This window comes from Heterodontus francisci, chromosome 10, assembly GCF_036365525.1.
Source record: "Heterodontus francisci isolate sHetFra1 chromosome 10, sHetFra1.hap1, whole genome shotgun sequence".
Lineage (NCBI taxonomy): Eukaryota > Metazoa > Chordata > Chondrichthyes > Heterodontiformes > Heterodontidae > Heterodontus > Heterodontus francisci.
In genome coordinates this window covers 101,624,991-101,647,631 of record NC_090380.1, presented here as the reverse complement: position 1 = coordinate 101,647,631, position 22,641 = coordinate 101,624,991, and the positions used below count along the sequence as shown (strand labels likewise).

The 22,641-nt window shown below is 44.6% G+C and overlaps 1 protein-coding gene across 5 annotated transcripts in view; it reads right to left on the bottom strand.

The window, feature by feature from the left end:
• The window catches only part of erg (ETS transcription factor ERG), a 276,398-nt gene that overhangs the window by 5,796 nt on the left and 247,961 nt on the right, over window positions 1–22,641 (bottom strand). For 4 of the 5 annotated variants that reach the window (XM_068041173.1, XM_068041177.1, XM_068041174.1 and 1 more), the window contains 5 exons: window positions 16,105–16,256; window positions 13,763–13,966; window positions 7,616–7,696; window positions 4,944–5,015; window positions 3,069–3,131 (listed from right to left, as the gene is read on the bottom strand). In XM_068041173.1, coding sequence (XP_067897274.1) covers window positions 3,069–3,131; window positions 4,944–5,015; window positions 7,616–7,696; window positions 13,763–13,966; window positions 16,105–16,256 — 572 coding nt within the window. The remainder of the gene's footprint in view (window positions 1–3,068; window positions 3,132–4,943; window positions 5,016–7,615; window positions 7,697–13,762; window positions 13,967–16,104; window positions 16,257–22,641) is intronic. The other variant, XM_068041175.1, reaches the window with a different exon arrangement.

The following is a 22,641-nucleotide window of genomic DNA, read 5'->3' as shown; positions in this document are numbered from 1 at the left end:
AAGAACCTTTATACAATGAATTAACACAATATTCTGCTCAGGAGAAGTAGGGAACAGAGCGATTCAGTGGATTAGGGACTGAACTTTGATCTCAAGGACTTGGTTTGAAATGTAGCTGTGCTTGATTGGATGGACGAGTCCTCTATCTGTGAAGCAATCCAGTATTAATCAAGTCCCACAGCATTAAAGTGCCCTAATTTAGTAGCAAATTAGACAGGCCACAGCATGACTGGTGCACCAAATGTATCAAAAAATGAGGTGCCAACCTGGTGAAGCTACAATACAGCTGTCTGCATGCTAAACAGCAGAAGCAGCATTCTACGGACAGAGTGAAGCAATCTAACAACCAATGGGTCAGAACAAAGCTTTACAGTCCTGATGCAACCAGTCATGAATAGTAATTGACAATTAAACAACAAACTGGAGGAAGTGGCTCCGTGAACATCTCCATCCTCAAAGATGGGGAAGCCCAGCACATGAGTGTAATAGACAAGGCTGAAGCATTTGCAACAATTTTCAGTCAGAAGTGCCAAGTGGATGATCCATCTTGGCTTCCTCCAAGGGCCCCAGCATCACAGATGCCAATCTTCCGCTAATTCGATGCACTCTACGTGATATCAAGAAACAGGGGAGTGGATAGGGCAATAGGATGGGAACCTCATTGGCGGAAGGGTCGAGAACCAGAAGACACTGATTTAAGGTGAATGGCAAAGAACCAAAGGTGGCATGAGGAAAATCTTTTTACGCAGCATGTGGTTGGGATCTGGAATGCACAGCCTGAGAGTGTGGTGGAGGCAGAATCAATCATGGCGATCAAAAGGGAATTGGATAATTTTCTGAAGAGAAACAATTTGCAGGGCTACGGGGGAGTGGGACTCGCTGAATTGCTCCTGCAGACAACTGGAATGGACATGATGGACCAAATGGCCTCCTTCTGTACTGTAACCATTGCATGATTCTAAAAAAGCCTATGGGCCCTGACAGCATCCTGGCTGTAGTGATGAAGACCGATGTTCCAGAAGTAGCGAGCCCCTAACCAAGCCGTTCCAGTACGGCTACAACACTGGCATCTACCAGGCAATGTGGAAAATTGCCCAGGTATGTCCCGTCCACAAAAAGGACAAATCCAACCCAGCCAATTACTGCCCAACAGTCTACTCTCAAACATCAGCAAAGTGATAGAAGGTGTCGCCAGCAGTGCTAGCATAAGGTAATTACTGAGTAATTACCTGCTCAGTTTGGGTTCCGCCAGGGCCACTCAGCTCCTGACCTCATTAAAGTCTTGGTCCAAACATGGACAAAAGAACTGAACTCCAGAGGTGAGGTAAGCGTGACTGCCCTTGACATCAAGGCAGCGTTTGACTGAGTACAGCATCAAAGAGCCCTAGCAAAACTGGAGTCAATGGCAATCAGGGGGAAACTCTCTGCTGGTTGGAGTCATACCTAATGCAAAGGAAGATGGTTGTGGTTGTTGGAGGTCAATCATTTCAGTCCCAGGACATCACTGCAGGAGTTCCTCAGGATAGTGTCCTAGGCTAAACCATTTTCAGCTGCTTCATCAATGACCTTCCCTCCATCACAAGGTCAGAAGTGGGGAGGTTCGCTGATGATTGCACAATGTTCTGCACCACTCGCGACTCCTCAGATACTGAAGCAGCCCATGCCCAGATGCAGCAAGACCTGGACAACATCCAGGCTTGGGCCGATAAGTGGCAAGTAACATTCATGCCACACAAGTGCCAGGCAATGACCATCTCAAACAAGACAGAATCTAACCATCTCCCCTTGATGTTCAATGGCATTACCATCGCTGAATCTCCCAGTATCAACATCCTAGGGGTTACCATTGACCAGAAATTGAACTGGACCAGCCACATAAATACTGTGGCTACAACAGTAGGTCAGAGGCTGGGAGTTCTGCGGTGAGTAACTCAGCTCCTGTCTCCCCAATACCTGTCCGCCATCTACAGGGCACAAGTCAGGAGTGTGACGGAATACTCTCCACTTGCCTGGATGGGTGCAGCTTCAACAACACTCAAGAAGCTAGACACCATCCAGGACAAAGCACCCCATCCACCACCCTCAGCATTCACTCCCTCTACCACCGACGCACAGTGGCAACGGTGTGTACCATCTACAAGATGCACTGCAGCAACTCACCAAGGCTCCTTCGACAGCACCTTCCAAATCCATTACCTCTAGCACCTAGAAGGACAAGGGCAGCAGGTGCATGGGAACACCACCACCTGCATGTTTTCCTCCAAGTCATACACTAACCTGGCTTGGAACTATTTCGCTGTTCCTTCATTGTCACTGGATTAAAATCCTGGAACAACCTACCTAACTGGGTGGCATAATCAAAAAGATTAGAGAAAAAAAAGAAATTAGGAAACACTTCTTCGCACAAAGCGTGCTAGAAGTTTAGAACTCTCCTGCAAAAGACAATTGATGCTAGACCAGTTGTTAATTTTAAAACTGAGATTAATAGATTTTTGTTAACCAAAGGTATTCAAGGAAATGGGGCAAAGGCGGGTATATGGAGTTAGGTCGCATATCAGCCATGCTCTCACTGAATGGTGGAACAGGCTTGAGAGGCTTAATGGCCTCCTCCTGTTCCTATGTTCCTAATAGCAATGTGGCAGTAACTTCACAACATGAATTTCTGTTGTTCAAGAAGGCAGTTTACCACCACCTTCTCAAGGGCAATTTGGGATGGGCATTCAATGCTGGACTTTCGAGCAATGGCCACATCCCATGAATGAATTTAAAAAAAAGAAAAATTAGAAAGGGACAAAATTTACAATAGCGCGGTAAGGTGGTGTTTTTCTGAGATTGCGGTTAAAGTCCATTGTTGAGATAGAGTAGAAGGAGCTTTACTGTGTGTCTATCCTTGCAATATCATGACTTGAACTGCACTGAAAGAATTCCATTCCCGTGCATTAACCTTGGGCACCTTGATGAGCACAGGCTTTACAAAGATGAAGCTTGACTTGCTTCAACTTCATAGTCATTATCTATGAGAACAAAGGTCTCCTTTGATCAAGGTTACAGTAACATAAACTCGTTACCCTTTGGCGGAACTCCAGGATGACTTGCCCACCCTGACCGTCTGGTCGCATCGTAAGCCAAATCTAAAAATAGAAAGCAGAATGAATGAAATATTCATCAATTAAAAAAAACCGGACAGACTCTCTTGCAGCCCACCAGACCACTGCTCAGCACTGCCTGGTGATAGTCCTAGACATCTGGTGTTAAGAAAACACGTCTGGGTTATTCTTTTATGGAACTAAAATGTAGGCGGCTGGTGTTGCAATCAGGCTGTAGTCCCACCCGAGAGAGCAAACAAAATAACTCTGTTATATTTTAACTGTTTCCAGCTAAGGAATTCCCCTTGTAGCCTTTTGTTTTTACCCAATACTGCCCCATTTAGTTAAGTTCCTAGAAGCCCGTTCAAATCATTTTTTCCCTCTGTTTTCTCCCCTTCCCTCCACAAACTGCAGCTTCCCTCAAGTGTCCTTTCTTCAGGTTCATGCCAAGTGGTAAGGGTGGGCTAACCACCCATAAAGAGTATCACAGCCAAGTTCAACCGTGTTTGCACCTCAATATCTGCACCTGCATTTGCCATCAAGGGTCACTGGACAGCAATGAGTAACACCAGCTGATTTCCACCCCCCCTGTTGAACCCAGGGATGCTGAGGCCAATTAGTGGACCCTCACCACCAGCTTGACTAAGATCAGAGAACGTAGCATTAACCAAAGATCAAGCAGAGACCTTCTGATTTGTAATGGCTCAGTACTTTACCACAATATACACTTTACTCAGTGGGGAAATGTTCATCTAATGTTTTTGGATGTTCCATTTTAGTGCAGATAGGCACTTTTCATGAGGGAAAATCTGAGGGTGAGTCCCTGAGAACACATGAAATTTTAATTACAGGGCCAAGCTATTATTTATTTTTATTTATTTTATTTTTTTTTATTTAGAGATACAGCACTGAAACAGGCCCTTCGGCCCACCGAGTCTGTGCCGACCATCAACCACCCATTTATACTAATCCTACACTAATCCCATATTCCTACCACATCCCCACCTGTCCCTATGTATTTCCCTACCACCTACCTATACTAGGGGCAATTTATAATGGCCAATTAACCTATCAACCTGCAAGTCTTTGGCATGTGGGAGGAAACCGGAGCACCCGGAGGAAACCCACGCAGACACAGGGAGAACTTGCAAACTCCACACAGGCAGTACCCAGAATTGAACCCGGGTCGCTGGAGCTGTGAGGCTGCGGTGCTAACCACTGCGCCACTGTGCCGCCCTATTGGACCTAACAAAACTTGATCCTTTTTGATCGATCTTAACTTGATCTACCAGACTACTCACCATAAACCTCAATCTCTTTTCCTTCCAAAAATGGTACCAGTAGCCTTTTCAACCAAATTATGCCACAGTCAAAGCCTCGCAACTGGTCAGGCACAAGCTGACAGAAACCTCAGAGAGGCTCAGTTGCTGCATTGAATGAAGAGGGAGAATCAAAAGCTGGTTGATTTGTTTGTTCAAGGCCTGCTTTTATGCGACAACAACCTTGCATTTATATAGTGCCTTTAATGCTTCACAGGAGCATTATCAGAAAAAATTTGATACAGAGCCACACAAGGGATATTAGGTCAGCTGATCAAAAGTTTGGCCAAAGTGCTAGGTTTTGAGGAGAGTCTTAAGGGAGGAGAGAGAGGTAGAAAGGCAGAGAGGTCTACGGAAGGAATTCCAGAGCTTAGGCCTTAGGGAGCTGAAGGCTCCAATGGTGTATTGAAGGAAGCAAGAAAGTTGTATTCTGCATATATCAGTTACTTTTGCTTCCATTAAAATTCATATAGCAAGTGTGTAAAACAGCACAACCTATAGCCTGCTGGCCAGTTAAGCTTACATTGTAGATTCTTACCTGGTCTTACTGAGAGCCTCTGGGATGGTTCAGGATATACTGCTGGATTTGGAAAAATGAAAGTTGCACCCCCTAAACAAAAAGGAAATAACACCCATGAAATTGAGTGCCAAAAGAGAACAAATGAATATAAATGCGCTTTGTTACTGCTTCCTTCAGATCAATCGTCCCTCAGGTTTGATCCCTTATCTAAAATGACGACTGGAATCACTAAGATTGGCCTCAAAGTCGTGTTCTAGGTAGGGAAGACTCAACAAAATTCCTGCTTGCTATTTAGTGATCAGCACTGGAACGTATGGGGTATGGAGTATGGGGTGGGTGCGGGGAAGGGAGGTGGGGTTTAAGAATTGGCCTGAACGTGATTATGATTTCTGTACAAATACCAATCAGAGGAAATCTTCATGAGCACATTTACAGTGACATAGCATGTAACAACCAAAGCAATTCTTGGCTGTGGGGAGGACAGGATCAGATGCAGCAAAGATGCCTCTTTTAGGGAAATACACCAACATACATCGCCTGCGCTTACACGTGAAGAATGATCATGTAGCTAAGGGATCAGAGGGCTGTGTCATTACTTTCAGGATAGCAAGATTAAGAAACTGGAGTGGATATTGGAGGAGGGAAATAAAAAGAGGTTGTAAAGGCGTCCAGTCGGCCTCAGATGGAACTTGTTCTGTCTTTTCAATTCAATGTAAATGTATAAGGCACAGTGGGTAGATTTCTGCAGCTTGCTGACCAGCATTCTGAATCTTTGCCAAAGAAGCAACATTAGAGAGCAAGCGGAGGAGATGGCTAATGGAAAAGGTGGGACAGGGGACTATTAGTAAACTGGAATCGATCATTTTTATTCAAAATAAAAAGGTGACGATCTATTGCAAAAATACTACCTAAAAGTGCAACAGCAGCCAATTTTCAACCAGTTGCATAGAATCTACAGCACAGAGACAGGTCATCTGGACCAACTAATCTATGCTGGTGTTTATACTCTAGCCTTCTCCCATGCTAATTACATCCTCCCATTCAGCCTCCATAGTCCCTCCTCCCTCATGTATGCATCAAGCCTCCCTTTAAATGCATCAATGCTATCTGCTTCAACCACTCCATTTGACAGTGAGCTCTACATCCTCACTGATCTCTGTGTGAAGAAATGCCTCTTAAATTCCTCCTTATTTAATTTGGTAGCGGTTATATTACTTTTATTCCCCCTTGTTCTGGAGTCACGCATAACTGGAAATAGTTTCTTTATATCCACCCAATTAAGCCCCTTGATCATGTTAAAGATCTTTATCAGCTTTCTTCTTAGTCTTCTTGTCCTTAGATAAAAGAGCCCCAGCCTGCTCCATCCTTCTTGACAGTTACATCTTCTCAATTTTGGTAACATTCTGCCCTTTGTGTAGAATGGAGACCAGAACTGCACACAATATTTCAAGCTTGGTCTAAGCAAGGTTCTTTATACATGTAATATTACCTCCCTGATTTTGTATTCTATTACTCTAGAAATGAATCCAGTGCTTTGATTGCACTCTTTATGTCCTTATCAACTTGCTTTGCTACTTTTAGTGGTTTATGTTTCTGTTATCCCTATTTCATCTATTTCGTCACTTTGAATTGTCTCCAATTTCCACCTTTTATTAATGATGCTCCATACATTGCTATACAATATGCTCTTATTTTTGATTACATGGGGTGGTCCTAATCTCCTACCACAATATAAGATTAGTGGAAAAGCTGGAGAAATGGCATATACAGATGTTTTTAGCCTTTTACATGGTTTCTCTCAGTGGGGTGGGGGGTGTGTTGGGGTGGGTAACACTTACCTTCTATGAAAGTATCAGCAAGAGCACAGAGGAAACAGTATCTTGACGGAGATCCAGGGCAAGTTATTTGTCTTTATTGGGCAGGGAAAAAATTGACCAGGCCCAAAGAGAGAGAGATTTTGGTTGCCATCTTTTGTACTAGTTGAAAATTAGCCAGTTCCGTCAGTAGGAAACAGCAGTACTCTGGAGACACCCTTAAAACTGATGATAGCACAATACCGCACACTGGATTGAACTTCCAGATTTATACAAATTATAAGGACATTTACAACAATGATGAACAAATGTTGGAATATGTGTCCTACCTACAATATCAGTACTAGTAGTTCTGATATATGTCGACTATTCACAATTACTGGAAAAATACTCTATCTAATTCTTTTGCCACCTCCCTCCTGTGGTACACGCCATTACCCAAGAGAAAGGAAGTGCAAAAGCCCCATCGCCCTAAATTCTGCCAATACTATTTTGCAAACAGCCACTTGGCAATGTACAAGAGGAACCTGACTACTCTTCCTCCCTGCAACATAGCACCTCACCTCCCCCTCTGTGCCCCCTCGCCCTCCATAACTCTAATAATCCAGCTGAAATTAGAAAATTGGTAGTTGGGAGAAATTGTGGGGACCACTCCAGGTCCTACCATTCCATGCCTCAGCATTGCAACTGTTTTGTAGCTTTCATTTATACATGAGAGAACCAAAAGGAGTCTGGCTAAGCCTTTAGTGTCTTGTGTTTTCGGGCACTGCTAATACAGCCAGCAATAGTTTATGATAAAGTTACTATAAACGCTCATGGGGGGACTGGGTGGTGGGGTCAAGGTCTGTGGACGACAGCTCAGCTCCAATATATTACCTGTGTTTCTGGCGTGCATCAGACGTGGTGAGTTTTGCAAGGCTTTATCGACATCATCTGAAGTCAAATGAGGAAGTGGTGCTGCAAAATAGGAAATGATTTGATTCAACAGTCACCAAACATTAACCTACTGAAAAGTGACAGTTACAAAGGAAGATGTTTATGCCAAATATTAAAAAAAAAAGTTCTGGTCTATGAAAGAATTTGGATGAAAGAATTTGGATAAAAGGTGCCTCACAGTTATCCTATGGTTCAGTTGGTAGCAATCTTGCCTCTGAGTCAGAACGTTGTAGGTTCAAGTCCCACTCCAGAGCTTATCACAAAAATGCAAAGCTTATACTTCAGTGCAGTACTGAGGGGGTGTTGCATAGTAGGTGGTGCTGTCTCTTAGATGAGATATTAAGCTGAGGATCCATCTGCCCTCTCAGGTGGACATAAAAGATCCTCTGGCTGTACTTTGAATTAGAGTAGGGGAGTTCTCCCCAGTGTCCTGGCCAATATTTATCCCCCAATCAACATCACAAAAACAGATTATCTGCTCATTATCACATTGATGTTTGTAGGAGCTTGCAATGCGCAAATTGGCTGCTGGGTTTCCTACATTACAACAGTGACTATGCTTCAAAAGTACTTTGTTGGCTGTAAAATGCTTTGGGACGTCCTGAGGTCATGAAAGGCTACAGAGCCGGCATGGACTAGATGGGCCGAATGGCCTCCTTCTGTGCCATATATGACTATGACTCTATAAATGAAGCAACAAAGTCCAATTTTCTATCACTGCCAAATCAAAAATGGCCAAAGTGCCATTTCGGAAAGTTTTAGTTCTGCACAGTCATGTCATCTGAATGAGTTAGTGATGCTGATCAGCACTTGGTGAGGGAATAAAATCAATTCACTTCTATTGTGCAGAAACTACCAGGACTGAGAAAGATAGAAGAGATGTCAAATGTAAACCAGGAAGTAATGATTAGGTGACACTAAGATTTGGGTTTTTAAAGTTTGCAGGTGGAAGGAGGGAAGTAATAGGAGATGATGCATGGAGTCTTTATTTCAAGAGGGGCAGGATGCAGTTGAGAGTCTTCGGGAATTTAGCAGGGCTTAATGCTCATCCAATCAACAAAACAACTAGAATGCTGAACTATCTAGCCAAAATAGTAGTATACAAGTTGGAGGGTGTTATGCTTTGACCATAAGGTGATCTGGTCAGTCTGCACATTGAGTGCTGTGACCAGTTCTGGTCAATGAGACACAGGAAGATATGCAGAGAAGACCTATAGTATTGATCAAGACCATCAGAGGACTGAGGTCCGAGGAAAGACTGGATAAAAGTGGGCCTTTCAGCCTTGGAAGGAGATGAGGTTGAAAGCGCACTCTCAGTAAATAAAGGGGGCACAACTTCAGATTGGATTAAGGTTAATGAACGCAGATGGCAGGAAGTTCTTCCTTTCACCATTCTGAAATATGTGGGCAGGTGATGGAGGCAAAAATCCTGGAATCATGCAGGGAATAGTTGGATGCAGTGATGGACAGATCCTCTCTGATCGATGAGTTAAGCTGGATTGACTATAGCCTTGTGGTACTAAGGATTGGCACCATGCTTCCAAATGTGTTTCCCTCCAGATTCCATTGATCTGCTTACCTCCTGTATGGCCCAACCGGGAGACCTGAGAGGTTCACCTGAAATTAGGCCTCAGGCCTTATTTGAATAACTCAAGTGAGCCACCGGTGCCTGTCACGTCTCCAGAGGCAGGACACCCATTAAGACCAGATGAATTTCGGATGGCTTATATGGCAGTGACCCTCAAGTAAATCCCACAGAGGTGGTGGGGAGGACGGGTGTGTGTGGGGGGGTGGAGGGGGTGGTGGTGGGGAGCAGTGTGATGTCGGGGCAGATTCAGTCTAGCAGCAGCCCTTAGAAGAGCTATGGAGCTGGGAGGAGCACCCTTGCTCCTGATGGCTCTGCATCATGCTGAAGAATAAAAAAGACTTACCTTTTCGGTGATGGCCACTTCCTTGGTCATGCACACATGAGGAAAATCTAAGGGACACCTAAAAATGGCCCCTGACAAATTTAGCTGTGGACTGAACCCACTGCTAAATTCACCACCATTTGATATCTTTAATGCCTGTAAAATGGGCGCAAAGGAAAATAACTGCTCCCTCAGGAATTCCTGTCAAAAATGCAACCTAGCAAATGGCCGCCACCAGAAAGTTAAGTAAAATTACTTTTTTATAGACTTATGTAGAGCCAGGAGGAGCAGGACTGCTCCTTCCAACTCCACAGCACTCCCAAGGGTCAATCCCAAGGAGAGAATGTCCCCCCCACTCCACGCCCCCGCCACTTCACCCATTACACCCCCTCCCCATAACCTACCTGATGGCCACAGCCAGTGAGGTAAGGAGCCCATAATTGATCGGTTTAAAATGGGTGACCTACCTCTCGAGGCATGACAAAAGCTGACAGCTCCCTTCAATTGTCGCATTGAGGCCTAAGGTCTAAATTCTGGAAGGGCTTGAGCCTCTCGATCAGCCTCTCTGCATATCATTGGTTTTGCACCTGAAAACGGGCCATAACTAATCTCTATCCCAATGTTTAACAGATAAACAGATTTTTGAGAAGTCTTTGTCTACCCCACCAATGCAAAGCCGACTGCAGCCATCTATATTTGATACTGGCATAGAGGTGTACTCTCCACTAACCATCTGTTAACCCCCATGTAGGCCTGGTTTTCCTGAATGCAGCTGAAGCTGGTGTTACTGCCTCAGGGCAAATCAATCTGGTAGTAGCCAGGGGAGGGATGTCCATATGCAAGGCCCTAATGCCTGTCTCCAGTTTGAGCGCTGCATGCCAATACTTTGACCTTTACTAATATGGTGAGTGGAGCACTTCAGCCTCAAAATGAGCTTGCGATTCCTGTCTGCCATATTGGAAGCTTAGGAGGCCAGTTAGTGGCAGAAAAGCAGCCTCTGCACTGACGAATTTTAGACCACAGTTCCTTAAAAAGCTAACACGGCCACAAAACATCATAAAATTAATTAATTATATTGGCTGCTTATGGTTTGGTTTCGCCCTGGCAAGTTGCACATATTCAGGTGTCGGCTCCCAGTCTATTACATTTCTATGCATTTTAATACTGCTCACCATTATGGAGGGATGAAGGCATGCTGCCTGTGCCAAGTCATTGACACACTTGAATATATCACCCTGACACTGCAGTATGCCAATGTTAGCACCTCCAGCTTTCATCAGGTTTTAACCTAATTTTGGAAGTCCTCCTTTGGTAACTATGGGGTTCAATTTAGTCTTAAAATCAGAAAGCTGATGCATGAACAGGAATGACTGCTAGTGAGTAGGTAATGTTGTACTCCTCCTCTCAGGCCTTTGTTTCTGTGCTCGATACCACTCCCAATCTTTGACATTAATGCAATTCATTGCAGGAAGGAGCTTCACATCAGTTTTACTGAGCATTTACTGTTCATGCCAGCCGATTAAAATGCATGGAAATGTAATAGACTGGGAGCCGACACCTGAATATGTGCAACTTGCCAGGGAGAAACCAAACCAATAGCAGCCAATATAATTAATTAATTTCATGATGTTTTGCGGCCATGTTAGCTTTATTAGGAACTGTGGCCTAAAAGTTTGTCAGTGCAGAGGCTGTTTTTCTGCCACTAATTAGCCTCCTGAGCTTCTAATATGGCAGACAGGAATCGCAAGTCATTTTGAGGCTGAAGTGCTCCACTCGCCATATTGGTAAAGGTCGAAGTATTGGCATGCAGCGCTCAAACAGGAGATAGGCATTAGGCCCCTCAGATATGGATATCCCTTCCTGGTTACTACCAGATTGATTTGCCCTGAGGCAGCGACGCCAGCTTCAGCTGCGTTCAGGAAAACCAGGCCTACATAGGGGTTAACAGACGGTTCATAAAGGAACCGCCTGTTAGGCCACAGCTAACAAGGTATGTTTTTAAAACATACTTACCTGAAAATGCAGCTTAGGGGAGCAGGAGAAGGCAACACTCAAAAACGTAGGCTCTGCCAGTCACCAATCCCCTCGCCAATCACTGCCACTTCCTTCATTTCCACTCCTTGTCCAAGATCGCCATGCTCCCCCTCAGTGCTATCTCTCACTCCCTGGCCAACACTGCCTCCCAATGCAGTCACTCCTCCCTTCACAATTCTCCCCCTTTCTGGACAATCCCTTCTTCATTTACCTGAGGTCTATTATGCCCTGAATTTCTCGGTCTGTATGTGTCACTGCTGATATAAGACAGAGGTGCTCTAATCCAGACGATGATATATCCGATACAAAATTTCAGTAATTATAAATTTTGTAAGGCACCAACCTTCCTGCCTGTGGTATAATTTATGTCATGTATCACCCTATTTACAATAGTTATTTTCTATCTTACATTGCATCAATTTTTTAGCCAGGCCATTTCCTGTTCTTATATGGTACTTTGTAACTTTGTAGAATGGATAAAAAGGAAGCTTCCAAAAAGTTTTGGAAGCGTGACAGTGACTCATTGAGCAAATACACTCCCTAGTGTGTTACATATGAACATATGAAAAATTACAGACAGGAAAAGACCCTCTGGTCAATCCAGCCTGTCCCACACAATTGCAACGCCTTATATATCACAATATATGCATTCTCCATCATAACAAAAACCATGTGATCTCCTGGTAGAGGCAAAAAAAAACAGGTAATAACTCAGGCCACTTAAGGAAATGAAATCTGGAAAGTTTCTCTCCACGATCGAGAAAGTTACAGAAATATACCGACCAGGAAAGACCTACATTCACCCATCATCAGTACTTGAATCAGTACCAGGGCTGCAGAAGAGTTTGTTGCAGTTAGCCCTGAGCTGACAAGGTAAACAATCCAGTGAAAATCTTGTGGAAACTGCATGTGTGTGGGCTTCAGGTAAAGACAGAGAGTGGTTAGATTGTGGAACTTAACACCAATGGAATAGCTGAGGTGATTGGCAAAGAGACCTTTAAGGGGAAGTTAGATGTGGGAGAAAGGAATAGAAGTTTATGCTGATAGGATGATGTACCGTGGGGGGAGGCTCGCATGGAGCATAAACACCATCATGGACCTGTTGGGCCGAATGGCCTGTTTCTGTGCTGTAAATTCTATGTAATTCTGCTGTTACGACTTCTGACCTTTACCTTATGTTGAATAGCCTGTAGCTTTTCACTCTCTAGACTTAAATATTAAGGATGTCCTTTTGGCCAAGATACAGAAGAACAACCAAGAGACATGGAACTGTATCCCAGCATGAGTCAGTTCCTTCTGCTGAGCCAGGGAGAAAACTGACATGGGTAAAGAAAGCATGGTCACTCCAAGAAACTATTATAGGGAGTGTTTTTTGTTTGCACAAATACCATAGAATCTTATTGCAAACTGCTGTTATACTTGTATCTTATAATCCATTTGAGTATTAATTTTTCTAGAGACAATCAAAGCATCAGAAACAAGAACATAAAATACTGGAAACACTCAGCAGGTCAGGCAGCATCTGCGAAGAAAGAAAAATGCTGATGTTTTCAGCAGAGCACTTCATTGGGACTGTGAAGGATGGGATTGATCTTGGTTTTGTGTGATAGTACAAAATGAATGATAGCAAACTGACTTCAATGCAAAAAAATTGGAAAAGATGTAAAACAGGCCACCAACTGGCTAACATTCATTTTACACCATTTATATAGTTAACATCTACCCCAATTAATCTTGAAGGACTTATTTTTATTTTTTCACAGGATGTGGGCGTCGCTGGCAAGGCCTATCCCATATATTGCCCATCTATAATTGCCCTTGAGAAGATGGTGGTGAGCTGCCTTCTTGAACTGCTGCAGTCCACATGGTCTATGTACAACCACTGAGCTGTCGGGTCTTATTAGAGTTTTTCGTAGCGGTTTGATGCAACTGAGTAGCTTGCTAGGCCCATTCGGAGAGCAGTTTAGGGTCAACCACATTGCTGTGGGTCTGGAGTCACAAATAGGCCAGACCAGGTAAGGATGGCAAATTTCCTTCCCTAAAGCATATTAGTGAACATGATGGGTTTTTATGACAATCTGGTAGTTTCAATGGTCACCATTAGTGATACGAGCATTTTATTCGACATTGAATGTGTGCTTACTCTCTCTGAGGTAGTGCAGGTGTGACAGGAGGATGTCAGCGTTGTAGCTCGGGGTGAGACGCTGAAAATCCTCTTTGGTCATTTTGCTTAGCTCCTTCCCATCAATATTCTGAAAGAGAGACACGTCGACATCGATCAAGCCATACTCCTTCACTGCCCACTCCAGCCACTGCCTCACGTGATCTGTGGACCATAGTGTAGGATCTATATGTGGGGGGAGAGGGAAGTGGGGTGGGTGGGTGGGAGGAGAAAAAAAACATACATTAACCATTTAACCTCAGAACAGTGAGGGAGTTTTACTCGGCACCTAACCCCATATTATAGCTGCCTTATAGCTCCATGCTGATAATGAGTGACTGAGTTAAACCCGTTCCATTTCCAGCACTAAGATCCCTCACCTTAGTGAGTGTAAACATTGCAAAGAAGCTAATTAAAAACAAAATATCATAGGGAAAAGGTGAATTATCTGGCCACTGAATGAGTCTGAGTCCTCCTAAAATACAGGTTGGGAAACTCCAAACTTACACAGAGCACACTGGAAGAGAACAGGGAGGATATTCTCCTGTCCCTTCCCTTCCTCATAGACGTGTGCTTTTTCACCAATAAGATTTACAGGAAAGCCTAAAAAAGTTGTCTCCTTCATGCCTCTCTCCTCTCACTCCTTCTTGCAACCCCCAGCAAATCCAAGTGTCAATATCAGTTGAGACAGAGATTGGAACTTGCCTCCTCTGGTTCAGAATCAGCATTACAAGATCTATGGCGCCCATGTGTTAGTCAGGGAAAGAATGTGAACAGACTGTGATACCTATGATACGAGTCAGGTTACGTCCCAACACTCCTTACTGATGCTTACTGCAAAAGGCAGTTTCAGTAAGGAGGCCTGCACCTCCCAAGAACTGAAAAATATCTTCACACGACCAAACTAACAAAACATTTTGAGCTTCCTATAGGCCTCTTCTGGAATCCTTTATATATTTTTTACATAAATGCATACCCTGGCCCACATTGAGATAAAGTTGGTGAACATCAACAGTGTTAGATAGGCTCATAGTGAATCAATAGCCTGTTATACACCACGCCAGTTTTTATTTTGAAAAATATTGCCAAGATTGTTAATTTTAAACCAGGTAAAAGCGACAGTGGGACGAGGAAACGATTTTCCAAAAAGAGTTTGAAATATCATTCCGTGAACCTCGGTGGAAAGAAGATCAGGCGCCGATTCATTACCAGCCCGTTTTGCACTTGCTCCTCTGGATCAATTTCACCCCCATTCAGTTCCCTCTCACTGCAGTGACTTGGAAATTGGGTGAATTAGAGATAAGCAACTGTCTAGGGATCACTGTGCCAAAAGAAAACACAGGAAAGTTGGTCATGGTGTATAACAAACAACTGGTTTACTACTGTTAGATATTTGCTCCCATCAGAGTGGAAAATTATACCCTCTATCTATTCCTCACCAACTGCAAATATTGTCTGAGAAAATAATGAAACCAATTTTGTACTCATGTGGCATCTGACTAGTACCAAATGCAAATAGAGGTGAGTCATCCTTTGAACCTAGCTTTTAAACTTCAGATAGGGCCTGTTTATTTGTTTTCAATTATACTACCCCCTCACCCCCACCCCAAAACACACATAACACATTCTCTCTCTCTCCCTCTACAGGAATCCTTTCTAGAAAGCAATCAACCTGTTTGAATTTATCATTACTATGTAATGCCACCATAAAGGCAAAAAGAACAGGAGAAAATTTGTCAGCAGCACAGGATGGCTTCCATTTTTTAAAATCCTAATACCTGGCCTTGCTGCAATTTAAATGTAAGGACATAACATGATATAAAGCATGGAAAATCCTGCTTCCACACAGCAGCTTTACACTTTCACACTGCAATGGGAGAGGACAATATGCTCATCTTCTCATGTTGTCATGTGGTTCCTTCTCAGATTATTGCCATGCTCCTGCCCTGACACCAAAACCCACATCCTTCACCATTCCGTTGAACCAAGTGGTGAATTTGGACACAAGCGGGGATGCTAAACAGCTGAATTGCATCAGTCACCTGTTATACACCATGCCCACTGACTTCATTAGAACGGAATATAAGGCATATTATATGAGGACCAATATCGGGCACGTTGTTTAATGGCTAACATGATCCTGCCTGTTTAGCATCCTTGCTCGTGTCTAATTTCACCACACCCCTGCCCTCCCAAAAAAAAACTCCCAAGAATATGACCATTTCTGATTTTGAATTTTGACCCAGGTTTGTGTGTGTTTCTGTGGCATTCTGTTCCACAAGTTCACGGCCACACGCGAAAAATCTATCCTTGCTAACAATTACCTGCCGGCACAATCACTCTCCGCTCATTCGTCGTCATGTTGGGGGGAGGCACGTGCTTCTCCTCCATGTAGCTGCTGTAGCTCATTGGAACACTGTCCGAGACGCTGACCATCTTCCCCGCTTTCGCTATGCTGCAGTGTTCTGGTGAATTTCTGTGCAAATAAAAAGGTTACATGAAAATCAGTGGAATATTTACAAGGCAAACACAGGTGTTATATGGCTGGGACACCTGGGGTTGGCTAGAAGAGAGAAGGAGCTTGGCGGTGTGCAAGAACATATAGCCCTTCATAATCTCACACACACTTAGCGTTAAACAGAATGAATGTTTTATTACATGGTGTGCATTTCACATCCCTCTAAAACAACAGATGCATTGCATAAAATTCTGTGTAGGGGGTACTTTTGGTGGAACAAAATGTTAGTGATTTGGGGTCTGCGAGAGGCACTAAACAGTTTAACGAGATTACTTTCAACAAAGGCAACATGAGATGCAGAGATCAAGTTTTGGTTTGTGAAGCAGGGATTCATTGACTGGAATGAAATGGCTCCAAATGTGAGTGTCAATTCGACAACACATTTTCAAAGCATGGCAGTTATCAGTAACTGTACCATCTTTTTATCCTTTTGACGGCAAGGTTTCAATTTAACCCCCTTGATGAGAAAGGGAGCACATGGGCAGTTCAAATACCAGCGACATGGGGCTTACCCTGCCCACACAACACTTGCTCCTCATGCCATTTTAACAGGCATGTTTTGAACAGCAGACAAGACCCTCACCCCAGGCAAGGTGCGAACCACATTAACATGCAACAATTCGGGTATGGTGATGTTATTCCGCTCCCGCCATAATTTTTAGATCACATTGCGTGTCTGGTACCGGTAATGGCTCCAGCAGGTGCCAAAGAGGGAACAGGGCCGAGAATGTAAGTTAATTTTGCTTTTAAGGGTTCCCAGTGGGCCAGGAGGAGCAGGAGTGCTCTTCCAGTCCCACAAGGAAAATATGGAACTCTCCTGCCCCAGATATCCCCCTCCGCTGACTATGTTTGTGTCCAGAATCCTCCTCCCACCACTCCACAAACCTCTAACCTGACTGCTTGGAGCTGTTACCATGGGTACCCAACACTGGCCTCCTCCTGCACTTTCCCTACTCCTGTGCAACAGCCCCACACCATTCCTGCCAGGTTCAGTGACAGTTGGGTTTGCATTTTGGTAATGAGACCCAGGAATTAAAATGGCCCTGCATGATCTGCCACTTACCCCACTGACCTCACGTTGACCTCTCACCCCCGAGTTAAAACTGCTGAACAATTTCCCAGAGTTTTCAGAGTTTCCTTCCCACTTCTCCTCAGCACGCCAACTCTTGCTGCTGTGAAGTTCTCTGGGTGCTGCTCATTTTTCTCCCCTTGCCCCCACAAACTGAAATGGCCATTATTCATACACGTGCCTCACATGTATCAGTGTCAGTGGTCTTTCAACCATTGACGGCATCAGATACGAATATATGAACATACAAACATACGAATTAGAAGCAGTAGTAGTCCATTCGGCCCCTTGAGACTGCCCCGCCATTCAATAAGATCATGGTTGAACTGTTTGTGTTTCAAATTCCACACTCCCAGTTACCCCCGATAATCTTTAATTCCCTTGCCTAACAAGAATCTATGTACCTCCGCCTTAAAAATATTCAATGACCCTGCCTCCACCACTTTCTGAGGCATGGAGTTCCAAAGTTGCACAACCCTCTGAGAAAAAAAATTTCTCCTCATCTCTGAGTCCAATGCCAATTGCACTCACTATCCACACATGTGAACCTTCTAGCAAGTGTCAATAGATAGCAAACAATAATAGGAGCCTTGGCTCATTTTTCTCCTCCCTCATTCAGGGGCTCTGAAGTCAATTGTTAAAACCAGGACATATTCAGGGATGTTGCTGAAAGGAACTGAAGTCTGAGCTATCAGCCGAGTGTAGGGCAGTTCTTCAATATGTATAAAAATGATATCGAAATGATTGAGGAACAAATTACCTTTCACCGATTCCTTTCAGTAGAACAAGAGCAACAATATCATGGAACACTATCACCTGCAACTTCCCCTGCAAGTCACCTAACATGATGACGAGGATTTGTTTTTGCTGTTTTATCATCATTGCTGGCCAAAAATCTTGTAATTCACTATATAACACCATTATGGTAGCACCACAATATTGAATGAAGTGATTCACCTTCTCAGCAAGGACAATAAACGTAGCCTTGCCAGAAACAAAATTTAATAAGCTGTTTTTAATGAACCTGTCACGCCTTTGGCTTAACAACACACAGCTTGGGAAGCCTGAGATTACCGGCAAAGCAAAGTTCACAGAATTACTTCTCTGTCTCCATCTCTGGGGATAGGTTGTCTACTAATATCCATTATAAGCCCACCGACTGCCACAGCTACCTCGACTACACTTCTTCACACCCTACCTCCTGTAAGGATTCCATTCCATTCTCCCAGTTTCTCCGTCTCCAACGCATCTGCTCTGATGATGCTACCTTCCATGACGGTGATTCTGATATGACCTCCTTTTTCCTCAACCGAGGATTTCCCCCCACTGTGGTTGACAGGGCCCTCAACCGTGTCCGGCCCATTCCCCGCACCTCTATCCTCACCCCTTCCCCTCCCTCCCAGAACCGTGACAGGGTTCCCCTTGTCCTCACTTTTCACCCCATCAGCCTCCATATCCAAAGGATCATCCTCCGCCATTTCCGCCACTTCCAGCGTGATGCCACTACCAGTCGCATCTTCCCCTCCCTTCCCCTGTCAGCATTCCGAAGGGATCATTCCCTCCGCGACACCCTGGTCCATTCCTCCATTACCCCCACCACCTCGTCCCCGTCCCATGGCACCTTCCCCTGCAATCGCAGGAGGTGTAATACCTGCCCATTTACCTCCTCACTCCTCACTATCCCAGGCCCCAAACACTCCTTTCAGGTGAAACAGCGATTTACTTGTACTTCTTTCAATGTAATATACTGTATTCGCTGCTCACAGTGTGGTCTCCTCTACATTAGGGAGACCAAGCACAGACTGGGTGACCGCTTTGCGGAACATCTCCGCTCAGTCCGCAAGCAGGACCCTGAGCTTCCGGTTGCTTGCCATTTCAACACTCCCCCCTGCTCTCATGCTCACATCTCTGCCCTGGGATTGCTGCAGTGTTCCAGTGAACATCAACGCAAGCTCGAGGAACAGCATCTCATTTACCGATTAGGCACACTACAGCCTGCCGGACTGAACGTTGAGTTCAATAATTTCAGAGCATGACAGCCCCCCATTTTACTTTCATTTTTAGTTATTTTTTCTTCCTTTTTTTTTTACATTCTTTTTTACATTTTTTACCATCTTTTTTTTGCATTTATTTCATTTCATCTTAGTTTGTTCAGTTTGCTTACCCACTGTTTTTTTCAGGTTTTTTTTCAGGTTTGCACTTGCTGCTGTTCAATATTCAGTGTATTAACACCTAATCTGTACTAATGCTTTATTTTTCAACACACCATTAACATATTGTTTGCCTTTGCTCCGTGACCTTTTGGTCAGCTATGTGGCCTGGTCCAATCTCGACCTCCTTTGTTATCTCTTGCCCCACCCCCACCTCAGTTGCTTATAACCTGTGACTTTTCTAATATTTGTCAGTTCCGAAGAAGGGTCACTGACCCGAAACGTTAACTCTGCTTCTCTTTTCACAGATGCTGCCAGACCTGCTGAGTGGTTCCAGCATTTCTTGTTTTTATTTCACAGAATTACTGGTGTACTCACGCGTTCTTTAGGCCAGAGAGTAGAATATTGATAATTGTCCTGTGTGCGATTGACACTGAGGCCAGGCGACCTGATTGGCCTCATGCTTATTTTCAAATAGAGTTAAATTTCTCATTAACCCCCACTGAAAATGGTACATTTAAAATGTACAGTAATGGTTACACAAATGGGTACAAATAAAATGCTATTTTATTTCAGTGGGTGGAATTTCTTGGTTACTGTGATTAAAGTGGAGGTTGGCAAGGGTGATTGGGTTAAGTGGCCTCAACTGCCTAAAATCAAGAGTTCGCCTGAAAGCCTAGCTAAGTGTGACCGTCTGAGGTTTATGTTGTCAGTCTCCAGTAGTTTTGAATATATTCAATATGAAAAGAGTAATATTTTGAAGTTTATATAAACCATGTTCTCAAGTAGCAGCTGCTGAAAACATGGCCAGACTTTAACGTTGTGACAGTGGTCCCATCCACCAACTGAAAAGTCAGGGGTGAGCCCGCCTCTGCCGGACCTGGAAGCCACGCTGCAATTTTGCCTGGTCCAGGCCCTTAATTGGCCTCAGTTGGGACATTCACCCCTCTGAGACAGGAAGTCCCGCCTCCAGGAGATGCCGGCCAATCTTCTTTTCTTCTTTGGCCTCCTTATCTCGAGAGACAATGGGTAAGCGCCTGGAGGTGATCAGTGGTGTGTGGAGCAGCGCCTGGAGTGGCTATAAAGGCCAATTCTAGAGTGACAGGCTCTTCCACAGGTGCTGCAGAAAAATTTGTTTGTCGGGGCTGTTACACAGTTGGCTCTCCCCTTGTGCCTCTGTCTTTTTTCCTGCCAACTGCTAAGTCTCTTCGACTCGCCACACTTTAGCCCCGCCTTTATGGCTGTCCGCCAGCTCTGGCGAACACCGGCAACTGACTCTCACGACTTGTGATCAATGTCACAGGATTTCATGTCGCGTTTGCAGACGTCTTTAAAGCGGAGACATGGACGGCTCTGAGACAGGAAGTCCCGCTTCCAGGAGATGCTGGCCAATCAGAGCACTGGCAACTAACTGTTCAGTCCTAGCAGCGCCACTAGGAGCAGTGGCCAATGCTGGAACTGCACCCAGCATGAAGAGGAACGATGGACGTTGCCCTTCAAAAAGGTAAGTGGGCTTTGGGCCTCGCCAGGGGCAATCGGCTGGGCCCCGGTGAGGGGGTAGGAGTCGCAGAGCAGGGCAGGGCGGGTTAGTTTTAGTGAGGGTGGTCTGTGTTGCTGGGGGGCCCTCTGTGGGGCATAATATTTGCAGCTGTGATCGAGGCTAGACAATGGGAGATGTCCTGGGTTAGGTTATGTTCGCCTGGTCAGTTTCCAGGTGCTGGGTCAGTGAACATGTCCTGGGTTAGGTGATGTTCGCCTGGTCAGTTTACAAGTGCTGGGTCAGTGAACATGTCTTGGGTTAGGTGATATTCACCTGGTCAGTTTACAGGTGATGGGTCAGTGAACATGTCTTGGGTTAGGTGATATTCACCTGGTCAGTTTACAAGTGCTGGGTCAGTGAACATGTCCTGAGTTAGGTGATGTTCGCCTGGTCAGTTTACAAGTGCTGGGTCAGTGAACATGTCTTGGGTTAGGTGATATTCACCTGGTCAGTTTACAGGTGATGGGTCAGTGAACATGTCCTGGGTTAGGTGATGTTCGCCTGGTCAGTTTACAAGTGCTGGGTCAGTGAACATGTCCTGGGTTAGGTGATGTTCGCCTGGTCAGTTTACAAGTGCTGGGTCAGTGAACATGTCCTGGGTTAGGTGATGTTCGCCTGGTCAGTTTACAAGTGCTGGGTCAGTGAACATGTCTTGGGTTAGGTGATGTTCGCCTGGTCAGTTTACAAGTGCTGGGTCAGTGAACATGTCCTGGGTTAGGTGATGTTCGCCTGGTCAGTTTACAAGTGCTGGGTCAATGAACATGTCTTGGGCTAGGTGATATTCACCTGGTCAGTTTGCAGGTGATGGGTCAGTGAACATGTCCTGGGTTAGGTGATGTTCGCCTGGTCAGTTTACAAGTGCTGGGTCAGTGAACATGTCTTGGGCTAGGTGATATTCACTTGATCAGTTTCCAGGTGCTGGGTCAGTGAACATGTCCTGGGTTAGGTGATATTCGCCTGGTCAGTTCTCAGATGCTGGACATGGCAAAATGGGAGATTTCTGTATTACATCTTACAGGGTTTTAGATAGACAGGGCAAATATGTCCTTGCAAAAATGCACTGTTTCTATGGCAATTGAACACGTTAAATGCAACGAGCCATGTAGACAGTGCAGCCAGAAATCAAATCTAAATGAGTGTCTCTTCAATGCATGAAATGGGTGCCACTGGTCAGTAATCCACAATGTTACAGTTGCACTTCCCACCAGGGCTATCGATGAGTTTTCATATTCTGAAGGTTGATTCAAATCGCTGGTCCTTCATCCCTTTCAAACAAAGGCATGTGCATCAGCTTGTGTTGGCTGAGCACTGATTGTCATCAAGATCCTCCTCAGATGCCTCAGACATCAGGGTGTAACTGATTCTCCTCCTTTCACTTTATAACGCAGTAGTGGGGAGTTGGCATCTTCTCCCAAGTCCAAATTGGGAGGAGGATAGGGACAGGGATCAGGGTCATGGCTTCAGTTTTGATGTTTGCGTTGTTACAGCTGAAATCACAGCAAAAACACTTCAACATAATGCCATCATGTTATAAGTGGAAAGAGCTGCCTTCTATTTAAACTAAATACAGATTTTTGGTTCTTC